Genomic DNA, 22,004 nt, shown 5'->3' with positions numbered 1-22,004 from the left:
TGGCTAATATGCCATGCTAAGGAAAAACGCCGTGTGAATGTTCGGGGTTTGCAAAATTTCCCACATAAAACATGTATTTTTGAGGTATAGGCATTCATATTTTCTCTTGAAATTTTCAGATATTTTAGATCTGATTGCGAACAAAATTTGAAGAAAAATATTCAACATTTTTCTATTACACTGAGAAAAAACTATGGTTTATAACCTATTAGAGGTAAATATGGAACACCTATAATAGTCGTAAATAAACTAATGATTCTCGGTCTGTGAACCATACTAGGTCTCTGTACCTAATTAAGGTACAGAGACCATAACTAAGGTATATGTGCTATTATTATATGTAGAGGTACTACTATTAGTGGTGTTCCATATTTACCTCTAATAGGTTTATAAGCCATAGTTTTTTCTCAGTGTAGACCCGGTTGTTATTGAAGGAAATCTGGCTACGTTTAAGGGCTCATCCGGCGGTTTTACTTAGCGCGGCAGTAATGCATTACGCGTTATTCTTAGGATTTTATATTATAGAGTATGGCCCCTGACTGCTTCGCGGCCCAACCCCCTGAGGCGCTCCGCGTTGCTCTCATGGTTTTATATTACATGTTTGATACATTGCGAGAGGTAGCAAAATCTAAGTTTTTTATACGTGCTTTTATAAATTTTGATCCGTGTAAATAGTTGAAATGTGAAATTTAGTACCACTGGATAATTCGAGTTTATAGCTTGGCTCTCTTTTGGGCCCCGAAAGCTACATGACCTGTCAAACCTAACCTCCACATTTTCAAGTTGTCCCTATGGCCTAGTTACACGCTCAAATTTCCTTCAGATTCCGATCAAAATGATGACCAGGATGGCGGTCGAGAGTTATCTAGATTGATGAGTAAGTTAATTAAAACAGCGTGTTGATTGAAATAAGCATGAAATAAGCACGGTTGTGTGGAAATCAGATGAAGGATGAGCCTCACAGTTCCATCATCTACCATCAAATTTTTGCAGGCCGCAGAAATGTGATGGTAGATGGTGCGCACCAGTCACCATTTGATCGGCAATTGATGGGAATTTGAGCGTATAACCAGCACAATACTCTCCCTATAAAGGTACTCTACACTGAAAAAAAAAAAATTGCTAAAATACGGTGACAAATCACCAAATTAGTAAAATCAACCCGGTGTTCTTAATGTATTTTGATGAGTTGTCACCTTTTTTCACTATTTCATGCGTTGATTTCAGCAGTTTTTTTTAGTGTAGTTCTTAGCTTTCCCATTAAGCTCTTCCCTGCATAAATTGGCAACAGAGGAAGAAGCCGAGGGCGAAGGTTGGCGGGTGCTGGGTGGAAAGTTGGCGGGGCTCGGGGTTCGTCACGTGGTGCGCGGCAAGTTGGGATGAGCATCTGTAGCGAAGAACTTTGACCCAAAGCATCCACGAGTAAGCCTCGAGACAAGGTTACCTCTTCCCGGAAGACTTTTGAACTACCTCCGAGCGCTTCCGCTCCTCCGCCTCTTTTTTCTCCTTTTCCCTCTTTTCTTTTTCGGGGCACCCGATCCATCATCCGCGCCCCCTGACGTGATCCCCTGCTTTCGCGCATGCGCGGCACACCGCTCCACGCAGCTGGTGAAAACCATGACTTCCAGCTACCGTCCAACCGAAAAAAGCCACGAGGGGCTGTTGATAATGCACGTAACGCTAAATTTTGGATTTCTTAAACCCCCCCCCCCTCCCCCCAATCCAAAATGAAACCAACGACGATGATGTAAAGATGTACACTGGAAAAAAAACACATTGGATCTAGAGTCCAGACTCTTGAAAGCATTGACAAGAAAATTACTCTTGATTCAATCAGATTTAAGCTTAAATCAAAAGGAAATCCGCTCAAATTAAGAGGCTTGGTTCTTTATCTAAGCAAAAATCCGATTGAATCAAGAGTATTTTTTCTTTTCGATGTTTTTAAGACTCTGGACTCTAGATCCAATGTATTTTTTTCCAGTGTAACTGAGAAAAAGAAGTTTGAAGTTTTATTCTTCGATGATACTTTATGTATAGAATAAACTATAGCCCCTCTCATCACAGACTATTTTTTCTTTTCGACTTGTGGTTTTTGGCAGGAGAAAGTGTAAAACACAATGAAGTTCTCAACTCAATTTTTTCTAAATGTGGATTATGGTTCCTTTTAGATGACCTCGGTCCAACAATCCTTCGATACTAAATGAGCATGACGTTTCTTTCGATCCGTCAGTGAAGTATTTTATGAATGGCCCCTGAGTTCATTAACGAAGTCCGGGAAAATGTATACCTACAGTTAAGAGTTGAAACATAACTAACAATTTTGATAAAGCCGCACTGCGACGTGGGTCGGTACAGCCTGGCCAGCAAAATCTGGAATTCGAAATTTGAAAAAATGATCATAACGTCCGATTTTTTTTTTGTATAAATCAACTCATGATATAATTTTAAACACTTCATACAGCATGAATTTTTTCCATGAACTAAACCATTTTCAAAAAAATCGATGATAAAACGTGTCTTTACCAACCTGAGTCATCAAAAAAATCCAAGATGCCCGAGATGCATTCACCTCCTTTTTTTCTCTATGCTGCCGTGCTAAGGATTAACGCCGTATGAGCATTCAAGAGTTGCCAAATTTCCTCCGATAAAATGTGTAATTTTAAGGGGATTAATGCATATATTTCCTTGAAAGCTTCAAGAACTTTAGGTGAAATTGCGAACAAAATAATCTGAAAAACTGGAAGAAAAATAATCATAAATTTTCTCGAAAATGTGTATTTTATCAAAAGATTTTTGGCAACGCCTAAAGGTTCATACGGCGTTTTTCCTTGGCACGGCAGTACGGGACTTAGTAACTTTTTTTTTTTTCACGAGGCGTCCTGGACGATGAACAGACTGCGGGAAAGAAAACACTTGTCACAGGCGGAACCCAAGTGCGGACCTGTTAACGTTCACCGAGGGACGAGGGGTGCGTCGCGGGACGGGGTGGGAAGCGGAGGGGTGAGAGTACTCACTACCTACTCATCCTCACCCCCAGACACGAATGCATTAGTCCCCGGGCGCGAGGAGCGCGGGAAGCCTATCTAATGAGACGAGCAAAATAATTAGGAATGCGGAAATAAATATTAAGATTTGCGTCTAGACCCCGTCTGGGACCCGGGGGTTAGTGGCCTCGCGCGGGGGCAGATAATCCCGGCGCATCTTCGTGGGAACATCCCGACTTCCTGCTTCCTAGATTTTCGGATTTTCGGACCAGGTTCAGGGGCCGCGGCTTCCGCGCTCAGTCAAAACAAAACCGCGACCTCGCGTCCCAGCGCCAGGATGCAGATGAGCCGCCAGCGCGGCGAATAAACACACGCTTTCTTGCGCCGCGTCGGTGTGGGAAAAAACCACCCTCGGCTCCGGGCCGTGGCACTACCCTGAAAAAATCGCTTGGATCTAAAGTCCAGACTCTTAAAAACATTGTTAAGAAAAATGTTAACATTTTTACACTTTAGATGTCTCTTATTTTTGAATTTTGAGATAAAAAGGTTAAGTTAGCCCGAGATATGCTATGTCATGTCCAAATCAATAGTCATTTTGAAAAGAAAGAAATGTGTTTAAAGGTCTCTCAGGAGGTCTGTAAAGGGTGCGTATGTTTAAAATTTGAACCGACCATCGCCTCTAAGGGACTCAAAGCATATGAAGGAGGGGGATGATGAAGCGCCTGTATGTCAACAAAAAGGTGAAAGTTTCACAGAAAAGTGTTTACGCTTCAGAAAGTAGTTCCTGGACCTCTGTGCATTACTATCATGCGTAAAAACACCTTTCACTGTAAAAAAAAAAAAAAAAAAAAAAAAAAAAAAAAAAAAAAAAAAAAAACACATTGGATCTAGAGTCCAGACTCTTGAAAACATTGACAAGAAACAATACTCTTGATTCAATCGGATTCTTGCTTGAATCAAAACGAAATCCGCTTAAATTAAGAGGCTTGGTTCTTGATTTAAGCTAGATTCTGATGGAATCAAGAGTACTTTTTCTTGTCGATGTTTTCAAGAGTCTGGACTCTAGATCCAAAGCGTTTTTATTTCTAGTGTTCTTTACTCCTAACTCTTTCTTCTCCCGTTCATTTAAGAAATTTCCCGCATATATTCTCGGTGGTAATTTTTTTTTTCTCTTCTCATTTTGCTATCTGTCAGAGGGTCACGTTTTCGGCGCCAGCCGCCAGGTAAAAATGCCCGAATACGAAGTAAATTAGAAAATACGCGTCATTAACTACGCAGATTGCTCGTTTAGTAGTGGATTTCAAACTTTTTTTTGTACCCAACATGATGTTTAAGTGAATTTACCCCTTATCATATTCAGTTGGCTATGTCTCTTGCGTGCAACAGACTCATTGCTGCGAACTAACTTCAAAAATAGATACTTTCTGTTTCGCAAAAGCGTAAAGATAAAACCTCAGTATTTGGGTTTCCCTCAGTTTTGCACGTATATTCGGGAATTTTTCAATGTTTTCCCAGAATTTCATCCTCACCTCGAAATTTTTCTGAGTATTTTAATTCCCTTTTTGGGTCCAGCTTCTCACGATTCCAGACAAGAACATTTTAAGAGAACGCTTTTCTTTCCAAGAAAATCCAGGGAATCTTTTAGTATTTTCCTCCTGAAAGGGGCCAAAAAAACACCACAATTTCGGTAATTTTTACCATAATATTTGCCCAGTTTATGGAGTGCACAATGTATACATGTTCTCAGCACACGTTTCCAATGCAACCTTGGCTAAGTCAAGTTCACCCACAATAATAATTTTCGAATAAGTATTGAAAAAATCGTTTTCAAATTCATGTTACAGAAATAAATCTACACTGGCGCAATTTTTGCTGCGTGAAATTCAGCAAGTGTCAATTAAATCCTCATTATTTTAGCTCTCGACTTCCATTTACCAGAAAGTGGAGATCATTTGAGGCTTAATAGAACTCATTTCTCCCTAGAATCCATTTGCGACATTTTTTGTGCCCTCTAATCTATGTAAATGATTTTTCACCCGCATTTGCCGAAGTATTCAAGAGCCATTCAAAATTTGACGTCACTTTACACACTCACCAGAATGTTAAAAAATCTCAAGTATTTATTTTTAAAACGAGATGAATCAAGGAGAAAGTTTCAACGCAAGTTTAATTTAGCCCGATCAAACAGGCAACTTTCGCCAGCCTTTTCCATGAAGCACAGTTTGGAAGAGAAGAATCTTATCATTTTCTCGTCTCATACTCACAAACATGCAGTAATAGCTCAGAGTCCAACTGAATTTACATTCGGGATTCGAGAAATCATCAGGAATATGATAATCGAAATCGCCCCAAAAAGAGACTGTTTCTTAACGTTCAAATACTTCAATTAAAAATTTAGAAAATTTTTTGGAAGAAAACGTTAACCACAGCGATGAACAGCAGAACATCAGAAAAAAAGCAAGCAGACGTATTTATCGTGACCATTCTGGCTTAGGTCGTAGTGTACTCAGCAGCTCATCTTGAAGAATCCCTTGAAGTGATACCCAGATGCTCCACACAGAGCTTGGCACACTAAAAAATAAAAAAAAATAATAATAATAAAAAAAATGAAACTACAAAAAAAGTTAAGATGCTTGATTCTAATAAGTCATTTTTTCCACAGAAAAATTAATTTCCTTATAATTTTTGCCTCCTTCAGTCATTTTTTCCTCCTTTTTTGCAACATGGGATTCTTTTGTAAAATTATATTTTTCATTTTCTTCAGTGAAACTGGATAGGTTCTCACTTCGTTCCTATTCCAAGAACAGAATACTGGTAGCTTGGAAAAGATGTGTCAACCAAGCATTCGTGCAAGTTTCAAAAACAGACCGTGTGCAAATAAAAAACTGTATAAAAAATCCGAGAATATGATTTGTTCCCTCCTTTTCGGCGTGCTCTGCTAATGTACGCTCTTCCACTAAACCCAGGTTTTTTTTTCAATTTTTCTCCCTTCATTCGTTGAAAACTTGGTTTCATGGTTGACAGAACCTTCCTGCAGACTATTTTCCTTCTTATATATAACAGAGTTTTTAGCCCGAGCCAGTTTTCCAGAGCTCGTACTTGAATGATGAACGACGTGACGCCTTGTGCTCTATTTGTTATCTGTGTTGTGAACTACATGAACCTCTCATCTGCGATGAGGATAGGAGGTGAGGTGAGTTAAGGACTTCGGTCAAAATGAATCATTAAACATCAAAAAGATAATAGTAAAAACAAATTAGAGGAAAAGAAAGAAAAAAAGAGGCAATTTAAACACTAAATGTTTTGCAATGGTACATAGCTCAAGGATAGATTATCTTCGCCGCATGTCAATGGTGAAACCAGTGCTCAAAATCGTTCCTTGCCGTATTTTATATTTAAAAAGAAAAAAATCTCATTTGTTATATTTTATCTTCATTATTATTTCAATCATGTAATAACCCACCATCCAAACTGTATTTAAAGTTGTGAAGTTGTGGTTAAGAAAATTACGATATAAAATATTTTACTTCAAACTTCAAGAAGAATTGCGTCCTAAAAAATTCATAAAATGTGTTGAAATCGTGAAAAAGTTACCTGTCCAAAATGAAACTCGGTACAACCAAATAGCGGTATTTGTATCAAAAGTAAAATTGATGGCGCGATGTAGTATGTCTTGCTTTTATGAATGGTCTTACACAGTCAGTCTTTTCGCAAACTTAGATTATGTCTCAATAATCCATATCTAATATTCTTGTGACAGCATGGTTTGGATGAATATTTCACTCAGTATTGATAATTCGGGAGAAGAGTTCAAAATCCATATCGACGGCGTCAGTCCGCAATCACATATCTCGTTTGTGGTGTCTGAAAATCTCCGCCTCTATGTTATTTTTTTAAAGGAGAACAAATTGACATAATTCCTTGAAGTTTTTGGAGAATTTTCTTCGCACAGAGAAGAAACAAGCAGGAAGCTCCAACGCATTCGCGTCGGAGAGCGGCTCTGGCGACAGTAGTTGTAGTCAAGAATGAGGGCCTAGACACATTTTGTCACTGATGTACAATCCGACAACTGTCGATTCATGTTTTGTAACTTAGCAGATTTACGTAGCCGGTGTATAAATGTGTATTGGCCCTTGATATGCAGAATGCATGGCACTATCACTTGTTGTATACTTTTAATTTTGAAGGCTCTTTGGAGGTCCGCATCCTAAAAAATTTCTCCCACAGTATTTTTTTTAACTTGTCGTTGTGATTGGGCGCCAATTTCTTTCAATGGAGAATTTGCAAGGGTCTGAAATTTGATGAATTTCCTGTTTAAGTGGAATCCTCTGAGTGAACTGAACACGAAGATACCCTTGATTCATAAATTGAGCGATTATTAGAGGAGATATGACAAAATAACCGATTCTGCTAAAATACATGTGTTTAAATGGGAAATGCCGCCAGATGACGTCACAAGGCGGCGCATTTTCTCACTTTTAAATCAATTTTTCTCCAATTTCCCATGTCAGAAAAAAATTATGAAAAATATTGCGAACTCAGCTCATTAGGCACTTTCAGATGAAGCAATAAAAAATTGCGTGCAAATTCTCCATTGAGTGATCATCTTCTTTTTTGTCAAATAACTAGTTTGTGCAACAATAAGACTGAAACTGACTGTAACTGAAATTTTGTCTTTTTAGATATTTGGTTATTTTGTATTTATTAGATTGTATATTTTCACAGCCCTCTGATAAGAAACTTTGGAATGCATGGTTGATAAGTCGTTTAGCGAGGCTGCAAAAAATTTGCATTTTTATATCTGAAATTGTAGGTAATGGTTTTGAATATCGAATTGCGATATATTACACGGTTAAGATAGGGCTATATGTCTTGTCGTAAGCGGCGACATAGAGTCGATGTCATTTCAATAATCGCCCCAATGGCCACGATAGTTGTTAGACGTTTACGGTTTCCCTGGTAACCTTTGTTTGCTATCAGCTGATATCAAGTAATATGACTAGGAAGCTCCAACCCAGTGGTTAAAGCTTCCTTAACCGCGAAAACTTTAAAATTCAAATTTTCAAATTTTGAACGTAAAGTACATTTTTTCCATCACGAGATAAAAGCACAAACAAGTTTTGAATTGTTGACTGTATCACCATGATTCCAAAAATACAATACACAACATAGCATTGACTAACAATAAAACAGTATGCAATAAAATAAAGTCATGACAAGGAACATAGCCGAAAATGGCGCCGATTCCCATCAACCAACGCGCGGTCTCTACAATGTAACATGCTGCATTGATACTCCCCAGCTGGGACCGTCCGGAATAGCAGCTCTAGTGCAAGCACCAGAGCCGCTAAAATCAGGCAATTTAATTTTTTCCATAAAAACGGTTGTGCGGATTTTAGTGCAAATTTCAGTGAATTTTCTCCATAGTACGAGGCAAATTCCTTAAAATTTTCAAAGGAATCCGCACAAACGTTCTCTCGTAAAAATTGAACTGCCCCCTTAAATTTGGCAATAGCTGATGTGGCTTGGCTCCTTTCTGTTAAACGCGATCCAATTAACCCATTATCCCCGATATTTGGGCAAATTTTATCTCAGTTTCTCTCAATTTCACGACACAATCGAACCGAGATACTTGCGTTTAAAATACCGCCAAGATATAAACAAATCTAGGGATAACAGCAAAATAAGGCTCTCAAACTTACACAGCTCTTTAATACCACTATTCGCGCTTTATGGATGTGATAGAAGTATCGTCGAAATTGAAGGCGAAATGAGACGTCTGGTCTTGACTCGGACTTCTGGCCGCTTGCTTATGGACGACCTCTTTCTGTTAAAACGAAACAACTACCCTTGATATCCGAGCATATCAAGGGAAACACTGCAAAACCACGAAACTCACTTTGCAACGTAGCAGATTTACTGTAGTATTTTGATTCCCCGAGAGATGAGTAACATTGACGGACATACTTTGTCGAGTCATTTGGTGTTTTACATGGTTTTAAGAGCGAAAGTTCTTTTCTTACCGGATGTTTCAATGGAGGGTCCTTAAGAAGAATCAAAATCCCCCCCCACAGAGTATGGGCCCCCTTTTTACCCCCAAAAAACCCCAAAATCGAAAAAGGCAAAAAATCAACTATTTTCTCATGGTTTTTTGCTAATAACTTGGAAACCTTTCATGTTTCGGGAACTTGTGTGGTACTGATTTGAAAGGAGATGTAATTGTGGTTTTCAACCAATCCCAAAATTTTCGATACAAAATGTGCTCCCTACAGGGTTTTTAAGGAAAACCGAAATTGTTGAAAAATCGATTTCTTAAAGTTTTTCCTTGTAACATTTTTCAAGCAATTTTAGAATTTAGGTCAACCCATCCGAGCAATGTACAGACTTAAAATGCTACGATTAAGTATCAATTCTATCTCTAGGGTGTGCTTAGTCGGCGCCGCGGATATATCAAATTTACAGTCTCGGGTGGCGTTTTCCGGGGTAGTGCATTCCACATAACCGCTACACTTTCCCATGGAATACCTGTATAGCGCGAGTATGAATAGGTGTGAAATTCCGGAAATCCATCAGGCCTTTACCGATGCATCCGCGAATAAAGTTAGGGCCCAAGAGGGCAGCCAAACTATGAATTTAAATTATCCAGAGCGATTTATTACTATGCCATTCTTACGACTCGTCGTTTGTAAAGCACGAGTAGGTATTTGACTTAGTCGCTGCATAAATTCACTCATTTTTGCGGAAGAATACGTTCATTTATAAACATGCTTGGCTTTCTTTGGTTGATATTATAATCGGAAGATTGGCAGCAGCCAGTGGCGTGGCGTAAATGATCGATTATCGATATTTCCCCATTTGTAGAGGCTATGGTAAAGAATCGATTATTAAGGTGTTCGCTGCGAACACCCCTGTTTATCGATCCTTTTCCATAGGTTTAAAGGGCAGATAGATCAATATATCGCAAAGCACCCCTCGCCACTGACATATAAGCAACAAAACACATCATCTTTGGGTATCAGGAGCTAATAACGACAATTGGACCGCGTTAAACAGAAAGGAACCAAGCCACATCAGCTATTGACAAATTTAATTGGGCAATTTAATTTTTTACATGAAAACGGTTGTGTGGATTTTCGTGCAAATTTCAGTGAAAATTCTCCGTGGTGCGAAGCAAATTCCTTAAAATTTTCAAAGAAATCCGAACAACCGTTCTCTCGTAAAAAATGTAATTGCCCAGTTAAACTGGGCAATCGCTGATGTGGCTTGGTTCCTTTCTGTTTAACGCGGTCCAATTTCTGCTTTGTATCCTACATAATATTTTTTTCAGAGCCCGCCGCCGCCGGCTCCCCTAGTCCAACAGATGCAAGAGGAGGACCTGGGTTTCATCGCGAACGGTGTGGACCATTGCACGGGCTTGTCGATTTGGAGACCGCAACGGAATCACATAGCTCACACCCACTGTCGACATGCGGCGGCGGCGTTCAACCGGTTGCCGCCGGAGCAGAGGGATCGCTGCATGTACACGGCGAGACCGCGGTGTCGCCCAATGCCGGTGGTGAAGAAGTGCACGGTGCTCCGGAGACGAGTGAGGTATCACCCATGCCGGCTCCTCGGATTCAAATACGAGACGACCGAGCTGGCGTGGTGCGTCGAACATCTGGGTATAGCCATGCCCGTAATCGACGATCCACCTCCCGCCCAGCAAGACGATGCGGAGAATCAGGCTGACGAGGAGGAGGATGATGATGATGATCCCGATGCCTGGATGGATTAGGAGGCTGTTGAACCTGCCGGCGAATTGCTGAAATTGATAGACAAAGCTATAGACATATGTGCAAGTAACTTATTACAACTTATGTTAGAGAATAGGAAATACTGGAACTCAGGATACAATGACATAAAGAGTACTTTAGAAGATAAGAATAAAATGTACAATGATAAGATGAACAATATTATACCAAAGCCTCCTCCTCACCCACACCCCGACGTAATGCCAACAGGCGGTTCCGGGGCCTCGATAGTATAGATATAGACTAAGACTAGACAATTAGGATAAAATATATAATTAAGACTCTTCAACTGTATGAATGTATCTTTAAACTATAATAAAGAACTTCAAAAAAAAAAAGAAAAAATCGCATTTTGGGGGGAAAATGAGCTAGGAGTACTTTTGAATTCAACTGGTCATAAATTTGAACTCAAGAAAAAAAAATATTGTAAATGTGAGAATAGTACTCGTAGTGGTCTTTGTTCTCCCTATTGAGTCTCAGGAAGAAATAAAATTTCAAACCTCTTTTCCCCAAATTAAAAAAAAGCTATAGACAAAGAGGACATAGGGAGTTTGGAGGGATCCCATGGATCAGCATGGATGACTCAGGGCCCAATTACCGCGCAGGCTGGTCAGGCTGAAGCTTTGGGAGGGGGGGGGGCGAGCTTCTTAAGGGCGCCAAATGTTGAATTTTATCCAGACTATGAGGGGAGAAAAAAAGAAAATTCTCGTCATCAGGAGCTGAAAAATGTGTGGAATAGATAAGTCTATGCGCCCCGCGCCCCTTCTCTGGGCGCGGAGGCAAAGAGAAAAGGAGCAGGAGGGGGGGGGGGGGCGCAAAGAAATCAGTAGCCTAGGGCGCCAGATTCCTTAATCGGGTCCGGGATGACTCCTTTACACTGGGGGAGAAAATGATGGACTAACTGTGGGGTGGGTCTCTCGTGGGTTGCCGCTAGTTAGTCTATTACCTACCCTCTTTGTCCATTGCAAACACTTGCTTCCACCAATAGGATCCCTCCATCCCTTTTGTCCGCTTTGTCTACCGATGTCAAGAATCACGCTACTGCTCCGTAAAAACGCATATAACGAGCTTGTTTAATAATACTAGGGGGCCCTGCCCCCTGCCCGCTACGCGGCCCAACCCCCTGGAGGGCGCTTCGCGCCCTCAGGCCTGCTTCGCAGGCCCTTTACGCATATGTATAGGCAAAAATGTTCTTCCACTTTAATACACAATTTTGTGTTTGAGCTGCATCGATTTCAAAATTTTTAACGTAACACTCAGATTTGTAAATGATGAGGAACAGGTGGATGTACATAATTTGGTATTAATGGAGGCAGTATATTGACGGCTAAACTCGGGAAACGTGTATCTCATTTTGCGACGTCCTATACTTCTCGTCATACTTTTTTTAATTTTTTTAATTTATTGGAAAACCAATCAACGTACTGAATGTTTTGAAAACGACTGTGATTTCACTTCTGCTCGAAGAATATTCTGTGAAAATTTAAAGCGATAAAATTGGCTCATTTCTCTTTGAAATCTTAAATTAGATGCGGAAATCTTGAAAACCGTGAGCAAGGTACGTGGTTTTCGACTTTAGCCATCGTTATGCAAAAAGAGCTCTTATGCTATGCAATATATCGCTAAAATTGTTGAATTCGGCATATATTTTTCGGCGAATCCAGTCCTCATGCATTTTTATACTTTGACAGAAAATGTGCGCTGAAATTTCAAAAAATGTATTTTTTGACATTCACATCCGCACGTTGAATTTAACTTTTCTTTTCTTCTTTTCCTTTGAGAAAGGAAAGGGATTTTAATTGGGCTGCGTTGAATAGACACGCATCAAGTCGCATGTAGATGAACTCGAGAAAAGGGAAAAGTGAAGAGTTAGTTGAGCTGAAAACTACTCTTAACTCAATTTTTTGGAAAATGCGACTTGGTGCGTTTTTGTAGAATGAGGAAAAATTGAGTAAAAAACTTATACTTTGGACCTTGAACTTTGAACCCTGAGCGATGCACCGTCCCTCAACTCTCGCAATGAGGAGTCCTACAAGAGCTTTTCCATTGTTCTATAGTTTATTCGAGTCACTCAGGTAGAATCCCACACCTCGACGTTTCTAGCGGAAACGACATATCTCTCACGCTATTAACATTGGACATAAGTGACATGAGCTTTAAAAGCTCTAAAATATTAAAAGTTCGGGGTTTCATAATTTTTTGCACATCTACAGCTATTACAGATGACATACATGTAAAGATCATCCTTATCGGTCCGGTAGTTCGTCAGAAATAGTGCTTCCAAGATTTTGCTTGTGGCTGTATAATATAGATGTAAATTGCGCCCATCTCAGAATCGTGTTTTGATGCTTGATTCTTATTGATCAGCTAGAAGTATTAAGATTCGTTCTAACAGCAACTTTCTAAGTTCATTATTAACCGAGATATCGCGCTTTGAAAAATTCGGTCTATGACGTCATCCACCGCGGCGCAGTCACACCCTTGGTTTCTTCCACCTTGCTTTCATCTGAGTTACACGTTGAACAACCAATGCAAATGTGTGTTTCCCTGACTGGTGAAAGCAAGGTGGAAGAAACTAAGGATGTCACTACCGCGATGGATGACGTCATGAATCTAATTTTTCAAAGCACGATATCTTGGTTAATATTCAACGTAGAAACTTGCCGCTTGGACAGATCTTATTATTTTGACCTGATCTACAAGGATCAAGCATTAAAACGCAATTCTGTGACCAGCGCAACTGACCTTTTTTAAATGGAGCTCCAACGTGTGTCAGGGATTTGCGATTTAAGTGCTTCTTCTGATGTACTATTTTGGGAGGAACATCGAATCCAAAGCTCAATAAAAGCTCTGAAAGTTGAGGTCGTAATAGAGGAGATCCCCCATTTGTTACACTGAGAGAATAAACAGGAAAACATTAAGAAACGTGGCCCGTACTGTACGTAACAAGGTGGTAAAATAGTGCTGGGCCTATTGTATGTTGCGGGGAAAACAAGGCCAAGAGGTTCAACAATTTTAGTGCAGTCAAAAATGTTTGATTTGCCAGAAGCGTGTGGATCAAGCACTAATTTACTACCTTGCTACGCTATGGGTTCACCTCTATATCCGGTCAAATTATTTATGCGCAGACAGAAAGAAAATACATTTAGCAGGTTTGGCGATTTTTTGGAGGACTCCTAAGAGCTTGAGCCATGATAGCCTTGTTAGTATATTTGCTCCCTATCTGTGTATAGAGAATTAGACTCGATGTACACATATTAGGACACTCAGGGTAGCGTTGGAGATTTCTTCGCTGACGGCCTCGACATTGAGAAAAACCGTTGAAATATCATGTTTCTCGCAAAATTGTACCCCCGAAAGCGTACTTATCACGCAAATCCCTGACGCGTGCAAGAGGTTCATTGAAAAAGTTATTTGGAGGTTGGCATAATCGCCATAATTTCAGATTTTGATATTTCGACAAAATACTATTCTTAAGATAGGACGCTTCTTACTAACAAGCGGTTCTATCAAAGATGTATTGAAACGTCTTTTTTTTTACAATTGTATATCTACTTTAGTGCAAAAAAAAAGTTCGCCAAGGAAAAATTCACCACGTCTGAGTGCACCAGTTAAATAAAATATATCAGGGTATTTCATGCAAATCCAACTGGGTCAATGTTACGTCCAAAAGATATTTAAACTTGGTTCGGAAGGACATCCTCTATCATCCTAGAGCATCATGTAGTTTAGTTTATATTAAAAAGCCTGCAAAAGAGTTGTAAATTAGGGCGTTAAGTCTATGTAGAGCTCCTAGGACAACCGATTGAAATTGTAAATTGTTTTTTTCCCCCTTTTTAAACTGTGGATTTAAACTTCAAATCAAACCATCATACAATTAGTTTGATCTGGGTATTTGGAGTATTTTTTGTGACAAAATATTCACAAGACATTAGATTTTATCATTAGTCCCATCATAACAATGTTCAATTTTTCTACATTATAATCCTTCACCTTGTAGAAATCGCATGAAAGTTTTGCCCTTAATCCAGTGTGTGTTTTGTTACTTTTTGAAGACGAAAATTCAGTATTTAAATTTTTTTTGCCCTGAAAGTTCCGAGGTTATTGATAGCTTTCAGCATAATCATATTATATTTAAGTTCATATAAATATGTTTCTTTGGATCATTTAATTGTAATTTTTTCTCTAATTAAATACATGTTTAATAAAATTTGAAGCATAAACAATGTCTTTTATTTTGAAAATTATGATGAGATCATGAATTTGTAAGTCCTCCTTGATTTGAAATGTAAAGTTCCAATGAACATTTCAATACGCTTGCATTTTTTTGCTGATGAAGTCCCAGAAAATGTTGGCATTAACAAATAACCCTGGAAAGAACAATAACAAAAAAGAGACAAGTATTTGATTTGACCTTTAGGTCGCATTCAAGCCAAAATTCAATCGAATCAGAAAAAATCCAGGCAGAGGAGCAACATCGTTGCTTAATCCTCTGACAAAATTTAAATTCATCTCAATATATGTATTTACGTCGTTAACAGAAGAAAGAAAAACTCTGCGAAAAAAGACGGAATATAAAAGAAATCAACTCGAAGGAAACATCTTTTTCAAGTTGAAAAATTTGTAAGAAATGCATGCTCGAAAATAGCGAGTCGGTTATCGTCCTGAAGTTGTACTTAAGAAATTTCAAAGTAACAAATATTTTATACTCTAGTATTCAAACTCAGATAACTCACTGAACGTAGATTAAATGGACGCATTTAAGCTAAAAGGAACTATGTTCCACGCACACCCTATGCACATAGTTCCTTTTAGCATAAATACGTCCAAACATGTGGTTACTCATATCGACGGTGAAACTACCAGACCACGTATTTCGCTTTGCGATGTTGAAGGTTTCCTGTCATACTTTGTTTTTTGGATGGAAAACTACTCAACGTCAATCCTTGAAAATTTCTATGTTTTTTTCCTCTGTATGTGAAGGAAACTCTATGAAAATTTTAAGAAATGATATTGATTTGTTGTCCTTCGAAAGAAAAATGGGAGCGGAAATGTTTTAACACTGCAAACGATATAAGTGATCTGTTAGATTCACCATTAATATGCACATACAGAACAGATTCGTGTATACTTCGATGAATCGCCGTAATGTTTTATTTCATAATAGATGAATTTTCCCACATTACTGTAAGCAACTACCTACTACTGCTCTTCAGCCACTTTTTTTTTTTTTTTTATTTATTTATTTTTTTTTTTTTAAGCATTTAGGGGGAACTGATCATATTGAGTGCGTCCACTGCACGTGTTCACCAATATAATGTTTGATACGAATAAACATTGCCTTACTGCAAGCAACTATTAGCGCTCCTAAGCCGCTAATATTGCCTATTTTCGTATTGAAGGCGAACTGGTCAGAGCGCGCAGGTATAGTGCTTTAAGTTCAGTGGAGACTCACGCAGATTGGCAAACCTGGATCCTCGGGTTTCATTTGTTTAAATCCATATAAAATAATCAATATCTACCAAGGGCGGTTGTCTCAACAGAAATTGATCAATTAAAATTGTTATAAATGATAGAAATGTAGTTATAGTTATATTCCCTACGTATTTTTGAATTATGGTCTAAAATCCTTACCACTGCGCAGTGTGTCTTTTAGGATTAAAATTCATTTGCGTTGAGAAAAAAAGGTCCGGTCACAAATGTATAACTCCGGTTTCTATGACCGAAAAATTCGGGCAACTAAAACTCAGGATCTGTTACCAACTTTTCACTTCAATGTAGCTGGTATGGTATAGGGAGAAGAGGTCTCCTTATGCATCGCTACAGTGGGATTTTGAAGATCGCCACATGAAATATTTGAATGTTGCCAAGCGCTATTAGGTGATTCTTTGATTATAGATTATATGTTTCGTTCGGTAAAAGAACAAAAATATTCTTGCTTCATGATATTTTTATGGTGCAGTGTTTTCAAAATTTTGATTTTCACTTGATGACAAGTAATGCGGTATAATTTGGCCTACTAGACTCCCGTTTGAGGAGAACTTTAGTTGCAGAATCTTAGCGACTTTTGATGACATTATTTTCATTCTTAGTATGCAATCTTATTTTATAATCTCAATTGGCGTTTGTAGAGATAAAATTATGCAAAAAATGCCAAATTGAAGTACACACATGAATGAGCGCAAACTGAGGACTAAGAGAACTAATCCATGGGATACCACGCAGTCGAGTCAAAATTTTAAGTAGGTTTTCTCTGAAAAACCTTTGTATTTGAGCATTATTCTCTTCCTACGTAAAACAGGGTGGATATATGAGGTAATCTACCCCTACTTCAATACCGCCCCGCATCTATTCACGGCAAACACTTTTTTGACTCATCTTTTTTGCCAGTAATCAGTTGTTTTCAGCAGCTTTAAGCCAAATAATTTGAGGCTCTTGTAAAGTGAATAACCTGCCTTGCATAATATCGTGCACTCAGCACCATTAACTGAGTTCCTCGAATAATTCACGGGTTTTCCTCACCGGCCTGCAACAGACTTTCGAGATAGAGACCTTGAATTTGAACTTTTTCCAGTGAAAAGCTTGCACGCTGAATGACAGCATAGCACTTTGCACTGGCTCAGTCTACAACTTGCACGTCATTGCGTTAGTGTGGGCGAGTTTTTTCCTTTCTGTCTGGTTAGAGGTTCGTTCCGCATGCCACATGATGCTATTCATCCGGGTCCTTTTATGTGGTACTTTATTTTTAGCGAATGCTTCAGCGGCTCTGAAAATTGGAGCTTCAGAGGTCAGTTTGGTTTTTAGTAATTTTATATTTGCTAGAAAATCTCTCTAACTTTATTTTTTATGTGAGTTCAGGCTTTGGGCTCTATGTAGTCAGGGGAGTTTCTGTAAAAATAGTATGTTCACAGACATCTTTCACACTGTTCTCTGGCGCTCTGCAACTCCTAATCGCCACATTTCTCTATTCCTCCAAAGCTTTGGGGGGGGGGGGGGTTGACACTCCCTCATTCCATGTATTTCCCTGTCACCGCCCTATCACCGGGGGTACCCTTCGTCTCCTTGCGAAGGGAATCTAGCAATCTATTATCTTCTTTGGCATTGATAGCCTTTTTTCCGTCATCCTGTAAGAATCACCATACCAGACTAGCTGTTTGGTCATGACGTCGAATACGATATGAGTTTCGACCTCCATGATCTGACGCACTTTATCACGATGGACCCGATCCTTCTAGAGACTCCTGCCAACTTCCCCCAAGAAACCATCCTCGTTACTCCTAGCATGTGTCATGCTTTATTCTTCACCTGTCAAACATAACATTTATAGGTTAAAACTTCCATACGTTGAAAATGTAAACTCTCGACCTTATTTTTATTAGATTTACTTGCACATAACCTCAAAGTAGGCCTCTAGACAAGGTATAGGTTAAGGTGATCCGACGGCTGTCATTTTTTGTGTTAGAGCGACGCGCGATATATCGCATCAATTCATTCCATATAATTTCAGCTACTTGTCATTTTTGTCGAATTTTGAGATCGCACTTCTGTTGTCATGAGACTGAGGAATTCATGTACCAAATTTGACAAAGAAATTCAACGTAATAAAGGCAGGATTTTTTTAGAGGAAACATATCGCATTCGATACTGATGTCGAAACTGCACTCGAATGCGATATTTTTCCTCTGAAAAAACCCTGCCTCCAATACGTTGAATTTCTTTGTCAAATTTGGTACATGAATTCTTTAGTCTCATGACAATAGAAGTGCGATCTCAAAATTCGAAAAAAATTACAAGTAGCTGAATTTATGGAACAAATCGATGCGATATATCGACGTCGCTCTGGCACAAAAAATGGCAACCGTTGAATCACCTTAAAGCACTACGTAACAAGTTCCCTCTTCAAAATCCCACGAGAGAAACGAATCATACGACGAAAATTCTGGAAATCAACTCTAAACTAATAAGTATTGATGTTTACAAAATTGGTTAAATGGCAAACATACATGGACTTAACATCCATTTGATCTTTGTTTAAAACATTTTGTTAACATCTCGTTCGAGAGTTGATCTCCAAACTCCTTGTCGTGTAAATCGTTTATTCTTACGTACAATTTTGAAGATGAAAAATGTAACGTTTTCTTCTAATTAAGACCTTGTTGAGGAGTGCTAAGACCGTGCTAAGGAAGAACGCCGTATGAACATTCGAGACTTGCCAAATTTCCTTCGATAAAATGTTTATTTTTCAGTAAAAATATGTGTATTTTTCCCTGAAAATTTCAGGAGCTTTAGATGATGAAATTGCGAACGAAATTTTCTGAAAAAGTGGAAGGAAAATATTCAGAAGTTTACCAGGAAATTCGTGTTTTATCAAAGGAAATTTGGCAACGCCTAAAGGTTCATACGGCGTGTTCTTCCTTAGCTCGGCATTATTGCTTAATAGTTTTAATATGCGATTATTCAGAAAAATTTCGTTTGTCAGACGCCAACGCCAGCTCTCATCGAACAAATTTACCGGCAAGTTTGATAAACATGCTTCAGCGCGACTCTTGCAACGACGTGAGAGGATGGGACTTATCAGAGACGCATCCCGCCTACCAGGAATGCAAAGACGCGGCGACTGGATTCAACTCTCTTCCAGAGGGCGTTAGAACTCGCTGCACCTACACGATCAGACCAAAGTGCCGCGGATTCCCAAAGAAGGTTTGCTCTGTCCTGATCGTCAGGTCTCTCCTTAACCCTTGTCGCTGGGGCCTCGGGCTTCAGGGAAGGACCGTCTCCCTGGCTTGGTGCGCGCAACCGTTGAATTTGGGCAACAACGGTGGTAATCAGGCTAATCAGGCTGATGATGTTGATCCCCCGGCTATTCCGGGTTTCGCCAATATTCCCGGTTTTGATGAGGTTGGGCGTAAATAGAGTTTTTCAGGGGTTGAAATTACGTAACGCTTTAAGGAATGGCTGGGTCTTCATAATTTGGTGACCGAGCGTGGCCAAGTGTGGGATGTGTCAAGTACACGCTGGAAAAAAAACAAACACATTGGATCTAGAGTCCAGACTCTTGAAAACATTGACAAGAAAAAGAACTCTTGATTCAATCAGATTTAAGCTTAAATCAAAAGGAAATCCGCTTAAATTAAGAGGCTTGGTTCTTGATTTAAGCTTAAATCTGATTGAATCAAGAGTATTTTTTCTTGTCGATGTTTTTAAGAGTCTGGACTCTAGATCCAATGTGTTTTTTTTCCAGTGCAGCGTTACGTAACAGCGTGTGGATGGATTTCAGATTCCTTTTCTTTTCTTTTTATGTTCTATATGCTAGTTTGTTTGTTTAATTAAGTATCGTCTCCCGAAACACAGAGCCTTGTCGGAGAGAGAACCTATGCCATCCCCCACTCTCCGGTGAAAAAATGTCTTTCGAGTTTACTGTAGTAAGTTGAAGTAAATGTAACGTAATTATTTTGGGGGTGTCCGGACCAGCGTTACGACCGCGTTACAAAGAGCGGGTGGGTGTCAAAGAATCGGAAAAATTCCGTTACGTTAGTTTTGGATGGCCCCTCATAGGATGCACCCAAACGAGGGCTTCAGAGCTGAAGGGGCGAAATGACACTTCCATGAGCAGTCTGCCCTATGCGTAGCGGTTGGCTGGGGCAGGCTCCTGGTTTTACATAGGATTAGGTGGAGTCCATTTTGCAACGGAGAGACAATACTTCTTGCTGGTTCATGGCAGTACCTATCTCCAAAGAAGACATGCAATTTACATTGATCTTAAAGATGAAAATGTACATGATTGCATTTCAACTTTAATTCTGTTTCTATTTATTAAAATGTCAGAATTTACAACATGCGATTTTGTTGAAAATTTGAACAAATAAATACGTTTCTTTTCCTCAAATCGAAAATCGTAAGGTGAGGGTAAAGGTGTACTATTCTTCCTCAGTTCGAACCGAGTCGGCAGCATCAAAAAGTATGGAAACCTATGGAACATTCAGTCCATTGGCGTGGCGTGCTTGGCGATCCATCGATATCTCCTCATTTGAAGCTGTGGTAAATAATCAATTATTAAGGAGTTCGCTGCGAACACCCTGTTTATCGATACTTTTCCAAAGGTTTAAATGACCGATCAATCGATATATCGCAAAACACGCCACGCCACTGAGACCCGTAGATGATGAGTCATAGTTTTTTGCAGACTAATACGACCAACTGCTTCACCATACTTTACTGTTCCTAATGACACGTTGACACTTTAACTTTTCATTTCCACGGACGTTTGTGCCGGGAAAGATTTTCATCCAATCTGCTGCGAGGAGGAAAAAAATGGGAACGAAATTACAAAAAAAAAAAAAAAAATCTCACAAGCATACTTTTCGCGGTGTTGCTCATAATTACAATATCTTTAGGTTGCGAGGAGCGAGGATATCTAGTAATTCATATTATTTATCTTTGTTTCTGAATGTTAAGCCGGCGGAGCCATTATTATTACCAGACATGTTTAAAATTGAACTTTGATTCAGAGGGTCAGAAGTAGTGGCGACCATCGTACACATCAAAGCGTGCATAAATCTATAACAAGTATACGTGGATTTATTTTGTGTACAAGTTCAAACGCTACTGATTATGTGCTTGATTGAAAAATTGGCAAATTGAGGCTCCCATGACAAGCCTGCAGCCTGCTGTTCATTGAAACTCATTTCATATTTGAAAAAGAGTCCACACAAATTCAATAAATACAATCAAAGCTCCTGTGCTAGCAAAACATTTTATCAGATGATTTTCAAGTCCTGCATGGGATCATGTAATTTAACATTTCTTCCGAGAAAGATGAAATTATAAGGCTGCTTTTTAATGCGTGCGCAATAGGTGAAAACACAGTTAATGCGATTTGTGTGAAACATGGAATTTTCCGTAAAAGTCCTTACTCTTTGTATGCTGATAAAAGTTTCTCGTAATTTACAATTTTTTTGTTGGATCAGTTATTTTCTGTGAGAAATTTTTAAAAAGTCTCGGAAATGTCCATCTCCTGTCACTGCGTTTGAGCAAAATAATGTAATATTTTACCTCAATTTCTCTGAACAGCAAGATACGAGATACACCTCCCGTCCCATATTTCGCTCAGACGCACATTAATTATAGCTAGGCATGGCGTGTTGCTTTTTGCAAATACAGATTTACAGGGTTGTATTTTACGAAATTATCATTGAAGTTGAATAAAATTAAAAACTTATGTTAAACTGAA

General features: G+C 39.1%; 1 protein-coding gene and 1 long non-coding RNA gene across 2 annotated transcripts in view; both read left to right on the top strand.

Annotated features, from left to right (window-relative positions):
* The first annotated feature begins 220 nt into the window (after positions 1-220).
* Positions 221-22,004, top strand: part of LOC140226013 (uncharacterized) — a 71,668-nt gene continuing 49,884 nt past the window's right edge. Inside the window, exon 1 of the long non-coding RNA XR_011900813.1 lies at positions 221-410. This is a non-coding gene — a long non-coding RNA (uncharacterized lncRNA). The remainder of the gene's footprint in view (positions 411-22,004) is intronic.
* LOC109036351 (uncharacterized) lies at positions 16,949-20,625 on the top strand. The gene is made up of 2 exons (XM_019050523.2): positions 16,949-17,561; positions 19,254-20,625. Exons 1-2 carry the CDS (start codon positions 17,471-17,473, stop codon positions 19,685-19,687), a joined length of 525 nt encoding a protein of 174 aa, XP_018906068.2. The 5' UTR covers positions 16,949-17,470; the 3' UTR covers positions 19,688-20,625.

Source organism: Bemisia tabaci, chromosome 1 (genome assembly GCF_918797505.1).
Source record: "Bemisia tabaci chromosome 1, PGI_BMITA_v3".
Classification (NCBI taxonomy): Eukaryota; Metazoa; Arthropoda; class Insecta; order Hemiptera; family Aleyrodidae; genus Bemisia; species Bemisia tabaci.
Note: the sequence above shows the minus strand (reverse complement) of the source record. Positions and strands in the feature narration are given on the sequence as shown.